Here is a 9,155-nt window from a genome sequence, read left to right as displayed (position 1 = left end):
GCCTTAAATAGGAACTTTGACTTTTTGAAGTAGGACCTTCAAGACAGCTAATGTATCCTGTCATATAAAGTATTTGATTGATTGATTAGTATTTTTGAAAAAGGTCCATAAAAACAGTAGCATGATCCTTCTTATTTAGGCCTTGCACTGACATTGTATCCAAAATAAGAATATTAGTGACGGTAGAACCCCCTCCCTCATCGTTCTAAAAATGTGTCTGGCGGTGTATTTAAGTGTTACCCTCGCGCCATTCTTACGGGCTATTTTTAGCTTGTGGATGATGTCACAGGGCCGTTGTAGTGAATAGAATAGCGACGGGGGCCTCTCTCCGCTCTCCCCGCTCAGAGGGGCTGCTTCCCGGCAGACGCTGCCCCTCTAAGCGGGGGGGCTCATTTACTGGCACCTCATTAGGTGGTCGGCTGACTTGGGGTCAAAGGTCACCACAAAAGATGTCTTGACATGAAAGCAGCATGAGAATCTGGCCACCTCCGAGTGCAGCCTCAACTATTTAGTAGAACATTAGAACATGTCCGACTTAGTTGCCAAGTACTATTATGAAAGAGTTGTACTTTGGCAACTAACGTGACTGGCAAGCTTGTCCTCCTGCCAACCAGGCAAACAAAATACTGCAAGACGCCACAGTGCCATCGCCTTGCCGGTGTCCTATTTCACACACAGGGACGGACACCAGACGACAGACCTCTCACTCTGCCTTCTTTCTCGAAGCTTCTCTTTGACGTCATGTCTCATAACCAGCCAGAGGAGTGTCTAGGTTTTTTTTTCACCCGCCTGAGTGATACCTCTGTGTGTATATAATCCATCTTGGTTGCCATATGAAAGGAATACGTCACTGCCGCGAAGGGGTGGAGTGTTGCTATGACTACCAGGAATATTCAACAAAACACTTGCGCGGGAAACAAAACACAAAGCCTCTAACTTACATATTAATGAGCCTTTTACTTGAAGCACTTTTAAATAATAAATGACTTTCGTGGAGACATGCGGTTTATGTTTTTCTTCATTACATTTGTGAAGTTAGATGTAATCATAACTTATATATAACTTTTACATATAATCATATGTAAAAAAACATTCTATAGCTGCATCTGTATACAGTACACGTTACAAGTGCAATATAATAATTTGCGTGAACTATTTAAAATAAAACAAAAGCTAACACTATAAACTATTCCCATATTTCTTTTATTATTGATGATGTAAGACTCTTTAAAATAGGTTTATGTGGTATAAAACAAAATTAGGTATAATTTTTTGTTCACTTACTGGACTCTTCATTAGATATGTATGAGATTCAAATAAAAATGTTTTATGAAAAATGGTGTTGGAAAAGAAATTTTTAATAATTGTTATTGTTTTTATACTTTTTATGCTCTGATGGATCAGCCACCTGCCACAAGGAATTGTATTTTTAAAACAATCAAGCAATGTGGTTAGTTTGGAGCTTGTTTTTGTCCCACAGAGAAGTGTGTGTGTGTTGTTGTTTAATAAACATGCAGACAACCCACCCCAAAATAATGACCTATTTGCCAGAGGCCCTTTGAATTATCCAGCATTGCCAATACCAATAGCACTCATTATAAATACATTGAAAAATGTACAGTTGAGCCATGTGATCAGTACCGGACGATCTCACTCTTGGATGATCGTTATTGGAAGTATAAAACCCAGATGGGAGTTGTAAAGAGCTATATGGGTGCAGATTAATCAAATCTAAATGTCTACTATCCCTAAAAGAAGAAAATATATGAAAATTTGACGCTGGTTAGTAGGAACTGTGGCTGTGAAGTCGAATAAAATCCAGTGTTTGCCATCAAAGCTATACATGATGCAAGTGAAAAGACCAGGGGTTGCAGGATTCCCTACATGACATGTCAGGGAACACCTTTTTCTTGTTTTAAGCTCGTGTTCCAATGTGAGGAAAAGTACACTTGCTCTGCAACTATAGACACACCTTTCATAAAGGTACAAGCACTGCCCCGGGGTATAGGACAGGCGTAAACTGACACGCTGTACCTTTCAATGGGATGTTTTGCATAGTGATGTTCATTGTTACATTCCAACACAGTGCAGGTCCTTACGCAGACAAATAACCAAAAAACACAATGAGCTCAGATAAAAAATATATTTTTAGTCCTTGAAGGGACATTCCTTACACATTCTTTTGTGTATTTAACTTTGTGTTGTTATCTGTGTTATGGAAGAATATTGGAAGTTACCAAATATGGTTGAAAACATGTCAACATGTGCACAATAAGAAGAAAATGTGCAAAGTACAATACACTTATAGTCGTATACATATGATTCTGAACCAGGATTAATTATTTACATTATTGCCAGAATAGGGCATATTCCGTATCCTATTTCATATTATAATTTCTAAAATTAGAAATGCTGTCGTTTGGAACAACTCGTCACTTATTTGATGTCCTTCAGATTATGTGTATGTGTGGGATGTACTTTTTTTGCTGAGCATTATCTCTAGCAGTTGACTTTTCACAACAGCCTCCCTGTTTGTTGTCTTTTTTTTTACGTAACGTCACGTCGGCCAATCTCGGATTTCCCAGCAGGGCCCGCCTCCTTTACAGGATGCGCCATATTTGGCAAATGACGTACTGGGGATCCCAGAGAGGAATCTTCCATTCTCTGCGAGCGCGAGGTACATCATGCTAACTATCGGCGGTTTTTAGCATAATTGTGCTTACATTTGCTTTAAATTACATTATTTTTAGTGTATAAAGCGTTTTCAATTGAGATGAAGTGTACTGGCTTCGCCTTTTCTTCCGGGTTTGTGTCGCTCGCCACCCTGTGTCTCCCCCCTGTCCTGTCGACGTCATTAGTCCGGCCCATTCCCAGGCTATAAAAGCACTGCTAGCTGTCATTGCCGCCAGTTTATTTTCTACCTTCTCGACGACGAAAGACAGCAACACACTTTGGGACTTACTCACAAGCCTACGGAGAGGATCTCTTAACTTGTTTTGTTAAACAAAAGACAACCCTCACTTCTGTAGAGTTTGTTTGGATCTTTTTTTTCTGCTGCAACGATGATGTTCAACGCTTTTAACCCGGAGTGTGACTCCTCTTCCCGGTGCAGCACCGCGTCTCCTGCGGGTGATAACGTGGGCTACTACCCATCACCTGCCGGCTCTTACTCCAGCTTGGGCTCCCCACAGTCTCAGGTATGTCACTTTTCAATCAGCACTTATTAAAATCTGCATATTAATTAGATGTTAAGCGTAAATGGCGTCTAGGAATAGCACACATTGCAGAAACTCCATAGAAACGTCATTGATGACATCATAAGGCTATATTTAGTAGGCCCTCACTTTCATTCATAAAACACAGTCTCCCCACCTCCTGAACTCCTCTCTTATTCCTTGCAGGATTTCACCGACCTGACAGCCTCAAGTGCCTCTTTCATTCCCACGGTCACAGCCATCTCCACCAGCCCAGACCTTCAGTGGATGGTCCAGCCTCTTGTCTCCTCCGTGGCCCCCTCACACAGAGCTCACCCCTACGACTCAAGACCCAGCCCTGCCTACCCTAGAGGGGCCATGAAGGCTGCTTCATCCCGGCCTCACTCCTCCACCAAGAGGGGCAAAGTGGAACAGGTGAATATTAAAAGACTCATCATCTGTTTAAAGTAGAGTGTTGCTTATTTGTACACTGGTCACTTAACGTGTGGACATTCTGTGGACAGATTTCACCAGAAGAGGAGGAGAAGAGGAGAATCCGCAGAGAGAGAAACAAGCAGGCGGCTGCAAAATGCCGCAACAGGAGGCGAGAGCTGACAGACACCCTCCAAGCTGTAAGTTTCATCTCCATTGGAAGTGCTCTTCACGACATTTTCTAGCACGTTAAGCTAATAAGTCTACTATTTCAGGAAACTGATCAGCTCGAGGAGGAGAAGTCCAGCCTGCAGAATGACATTGCAAACCTTTTGAAAGAGAAGGAGAAGCTGGAGTTCATCCTGGCGGCCCACCAGCCCATCTGCAAAGTCCCAGCTGAGTTGGACACAGACTTCCCAGTGGCCTCCATCTCTCCTGCCCACTCCTGCCTGTCCACTGGGAGCCCCCAGCCAAGCACGACATCCATCTTCTCCGGCACCAGCACCACTACTACCACCACCACCACCAGCGTGGTGAAGATGACCGACTTGGACGCCTCTGCCGTGCTGGAGGAATCCCTGGATCTCCTTGCCAAGACTGAGCTGGAGAGGTCGGCGAGGTCTGTCCCTGAGGTGGACCTGTCCAGCTCGCTGTGCGCCGCCCAGGACTGGGAAGTGCTGCACCCATCAGTGAGCAGCAGCGACTTTGAGCCCCTGTGCACACCCGTGGTGACCTGCACCCCGGCGTGCACCACCTTCACGTCCTCCTTCATGTTCACCTTCCCTGAGGCGGACACTTTCCCCACTTGCGGCGTGGCCCACAGGAGGGGCAGCAGCAGCAACGAGCAGTCGTCTGATTCGCTCAACTCGCCAACGCTGCTGGCCCTTTAAGAGACTCTTTTCATGAATGAACTCTTATAGAGCACACGGATCACAGGGCTATGGGATGTATCAGGAAGACTTTTGTATACCTTGACACCATTGTAGCAAGCATGTTTCAACTAACACCAAGTCATCTACCAGTTATGATTTAACGGTGCTACATTAGTGTTGTCTTATTTAGAGCAATAGTTTTGATTTTGCAGCGTGAAATGAGATGCTTGTGAAAACTTAACCATTGGTCCAGGTGGTCTATTTTATCTTGTATGAAGTTTTCTGTGAAAACATTGGTGGTCTTACTTAATTTATGAGATTTAAATTTATTTTTTTACACAGCAAAAGGGTTAACATTGAATGCTTGTAAGATATGTGTAAATAAAAATGTTAGTGATATTTAAATTGATTCATTTTGTCTGGTGGTTTTGTTGTTTTGGAAGACATAAGTCTGCATGGTTAGCATGCAGGCCTCACAGCGAGGAGACCCGAGTTCAAACTCGAGTGCTGAGTTTGCATGTTCTCTCCGTGCATGCATGGGTTTTCTCCGGGTACTCCGGTTTCCTCCCACATTCCAAAAACATGCTAGGTTAATTGGCGACTCCAAATTGTCCATAGGTATGAATGTGAGTGTGAATGGTTGTTTGTCTATATATGCCCTGTGATTGGCTGGCCACCAGTCCAAGGTGAACCCCGCCTCTTGCCCTAAAGACAGCTGGGATAGGCTCCAGCATGCCCGTGACCCTTGTGAAGATAAGAGGTAGAAAATGAATTAAAACATGTGTTTTTGAATGAACTCACTTTGATGTAAAAAAATGCTGCCTTTGAAAAATCTTATATTTTTAATCTCAGTGTTCTAAGTAAAATTGTTGGTGTAGCTAATATTTTAGCCCTCTTTAGCCATAACTATTATAAACAATTCTCAGTCCAATACTACCACCATAATAAGTATTGTTAACCTAATAGCATAGGATTACTTTAGTTGTAATTATGCCCAGTAAGCGTGTGAAAGTTTTCCTAAAACACACTTAAAACGTCTGCAGTATTTTTCCTTTCTATTTATTGTTCCCAGTGTTGCTAAGGTAAACTATGCCAAACGTCAGGCCTCTGACGTCAGTGCGTGCTTGTTTTGCTTTTTTTTTTTTTTACTCGCATGCTTGCGCTGCGTCATGACGTCTCACTTCCGTGACCAAATGTAGACTTTTAACGAGGCTCTTGCTGTTGTCTGCGCGGCGGTTAAAAGCAAGACGAGCTACATATCCAAACACACAAAAACAGGAATGTTTGGGTGTTGGGCTTACTAACCAACACCATCCATTTGCTTCTAGTTTGCTTGAAAATAGAGTTTAAAAAGATGAGAAGTGGACACGAGCCTGCACGTTCGTGGCACGCGCGCTTATGCAATAGGGAACACAAGGCGGATCTGAAAGCGACGTTTCGACCGCCATCTTGCGACGGTAAAAACCTCATTTGAAAGTGTCTACTCAGCCCCACAGACAAAGTAAAGCACGGTGTCGTTTAATAATTCACCAATCATACAATGATAGTCTCTTTAGTTGTAAAATATGGAGTGGAGCGTGTTTAGTAGGTCCTAGTGTAAACGTACCTGTTTTATGGTCATGACTTGTACAGGGTAGGAATTAAGGTAGTCAGGGCCACTAGTTAGTTTAGATACAACTCACAATTTTCTGACTTGTTTTCAACTTTAAGAGTTAAATTTGAATCATTTTTCGGCTTTCTGTTTCCTATTTTTACTGGATACGAACTTTAAGCAGTCCCTTGGGGCTTGAGCAAAACCAACAGACTACAAATTAGCATTATCATATGACTGCTAGCCAGTTTACTAGGTATATTACATACAATCATCACATCATGTTTTTAAAAATGCCTTTTAATCATTTGTACTGGTTCTGCTGTCTATTTTTTGGTACGTTTTCTAAACGTTTGTTATTGCTTTGAGATTTACCCCAAACGAAAAAGCAGACTAAAATGACTATTATTATAATGTAATGGCTAACCAGTTAGCTAGCTACATTACATTGGATTATTGCATTTTTGGTCTTGTTTTCAAGTTTAAAGCTCATTTATAATCACATTTACTGTTTTTGGTGTCTGTTTTTGCTGTATAAGAACAGAAACTGAAAGGAATACTAAAAATTACTATTATAAGTTGATGGCTAGCCAGTTAGCAAGCTGTGTTAGACATCTTACAAGTACCACTGTTGGTATAGGCTTCATCTAGTGGTTTGAATGAAATAAATCAATTTAAAACACATTAAATATGAATAAATATATCCTGCGGTAAAATGTGTTACCTGAAAATGTGCTGAAATTGAAGTTAGATATCAAAAGGAGTGGTACTTTGTGTAAAAAGTTTGTGAAGCACTGGAATAGTGGAAGTGTAGGAGCGTATGAATTGTGCAACACTTAAGTCCTTCCACCCTTCCCTAATCAGTATACTTGTCAATAATGCACTATGAAGTGACGCGCGAGTGGCACGGCATCTTGCCTAATAAGGTGTGTGTGTGTAAGAATGTTCTCACTATAACCCACACCCATTGGACGGAAATTTCCACCAATTCCATCATGTGGTATGTGTGATTTCTTTTTATTTTTTTACATTACATGACATAGAATGAACTTCCTATCAGCAGCAGGCTGCATTACATAAGCGCAACATTGTCAGCCTCCTTTTTCCTCAACAAAGCTGCTATGTGCCGCCTAATAAGTGGCTATTAATACCTCCTGGCGACCTCTCCATGGGGAGGCTGGGGAGACGTAGCAGGAAGCAGAAATAGCAGGTAGCAGCCTGTTTTTTTTTAGTCCCAACATCAGCATCAACGGCAGTAAAATTAGACCTTTATGACGCCAAACTGCGTCTGCATCAGCAAACCCAGGGGAGGGAAGGCAGCAGGCAGTCAACTCGGAAGAGAGGAGGAGGAGGAGGATGATGATGATGATGTGAGGTAGACTGGATGTCATTGTGAACACAGCGAGGATGAAAAAGGAAAACCGACTTCACCCACATGCTAATGACAATCATTCACTTTCTGTCCAGTTCTGACACATTATAAGTGAAAGTATCTGTTGGTGTCGCGTTCAAAGAAGTTAGGGTAAAACAGGTCATGACAACATTACAGCTGTACGGTTGCCGTGGCGATGACAAAGCAAGATCAAGCATGATATGACGCCGTTCGTAGGATTCAAATCAAGACTGCACGGGCAGTTGCGCAAGGCGCTTTTTCCCAGACATTTCCGAGGCCTGACAAACTAGTGTTTGACGTGGGGTCAGGTCTGCCCCTGATCAAACCAAGGTCCACTGAATGAGGGCCACAGAGCCCCCACCCCACCCCCCCGCGTGCTCCAAATTTGCCTTCCAGTAAAACATCAAATAAAGTCAGAAGCAAGACTATTTGACCGATTGGCAGGATAGGACAAAAGAGGCAGATTATTATTTTTCTCATATTTAATGCAAACTATTCGAACTCATCCAAATGCACCGCTGCATAATTAAAGGAAAATAAAGTAAAACTACTCATCCTGGCAACAGAGAGACTTAATGGAGGAGGAGTGCGTCTCTGCTTCAGTTATATGATGCATATGATATTTAAGGGTCTTTGTAGCGCCGAGATGTGCTATTCTTAGAAGCTATTTGACGCACTAGGCTGCAGTGAATACGGGATTTCTCCGTCCAATAACTCGGACTCGGCAGCGTGCCCCCGCCTCGTTCCGTGGGAGCAGGGACAAGGATGTCTCCCTGGAAACTGGACAGTTTTTATGTAATTGCCTAATCCTTGAGTCGCAGCAGCATTGAACAGCGACCACCGCTATCACACACTGTAGGGCATATCAATGTGATGGAAATGACTGACATCCGTTTGTAAGGGTAGAAACGGTGCCGCTCGTTGCTGCAATTCATCTTGAATCATTCGGCGAGTGTGACCCATATCAAGTTAATATTTAACTGACTTTTATAGTCTGCCACACATGCAGGACCTCACTGACCTAATAAACTCCAGGTACCAAGCTCTATGACGGGTGTTCAGGCGATATTTGGTAAAATGCTGACAAGTTCTATATATTTCAGGAAGGAACTGCATCTCAGCTTTGTGGTATTGTTGAAAAAACCTATCATCATTTTTGTGTTTTCAACTTTCTTTAATCTTAATATATCCTCTCCTAAATGATAACTTTATTCCCATAATATTTAGACTTTATTCCCATAATATTATAATATTTATCTCCCAAACTTTATTTAGTTTTGCTTTGTTTCTCAGACTATTACAACAATAACATTTAATTGTATTAACATTGACTTATTCTTGTTATATTATGTAAAATTATTGTTAGAATACAACTTTTTTCTCTTAATACGCAGTATGTTTACACAATGCCACTTAATTATATGTATTTTTTTTACATATAAACAATCCCAACACACACACTTATTTCATAAAAACAGTAAAAAGTGAGAAATGTTGCTGCATGACACATGAAAAAATTGTCCCCATAATCTCTTAAGGTTGCATGAGGCAAAAATATGGCAAATATAAAAAATGCAATGTGGCCAAATGTGACCTATGAGTGCAGTTTCCTATCCAAGCCAGAGATGGCGCTGCAGCCAGTAACAAAGCTGTTTCCAGTACAGAAGAAGACG

General features: G+C 41.9%; 1 protein-coding gene across 1 annotated transcript; it reads left to right on the top strand.

The window, feature by feature from the left end:
• Window positions 1–2,899: 2,899 nt before the first annotated feature.
• fosab (v-fos FBJ murine osteosarcoma viral oncogene homolog Ab) lies at window positions 2,900–4,907 on the top strand. The gene is made up of 4 exons (XM_058056610.1): window positions 2,900–3,197; window positions 3,402–3,629; window positions 3,719–3,826; window positions 3,902–4,907. Exons 1-4 carry the CDS (start codon window positions 3,063–3,065, stop codon window positions 4,514–4,516), a joined length of 1,086 nt encoding a protein of 361 aa, XP_057912593.1. The 5' UTR covers window positions 2,900–3,062; the 3' UTR covers window positions 4,517–4,907.
• Window positions 4,908–9,155: the final 4,248 nt, after the last annotated feature.

This window comes from Doryrhamphus excisus, chromosome 19, assembly GCF_030265055.1.
Source record: "Doryrhamphus excisus isolate RoL2022-K1 chromosome 19, RoL_Dexc_1.0, whole genome shotgun sequence".
Lineage (NCBI taxonomy): Eukaryota > Metazoa > Chordata > Actinopteri > Syngnathiformes > Syngnathidae > Doryrhamphus > Doryrhamphus excisus.
Note: the sequence above shows the minus strand (reverse complement) of the source record. Positions and strands in the feature narration are given on the sequence as shown.

Bases quoted from the DNA above. Each gene is read 5' to 3' on its own strand.
- fosab (XM_058056610.1), top strand. From the start codon at position 3,063: ATGATGTTCAACGCTTTTAACCCGGAGTGTGACTCCTCTTCCCGGTGC. The intron at 3,198-3,401 runs GTATGTCACTTT...TATTCCTTGCAG, and splicing joins TGGGCTCCCCACAGTCTCAG to GATTTCACCGACCTGACAGC. The intron at 3,827-3,901 runs GTAAGTTTCATC...CTACTATTTCAG, and splicing joins TGACAGACACCCTCCAAGCT to GAAACTGATCAGCTCGAGGA.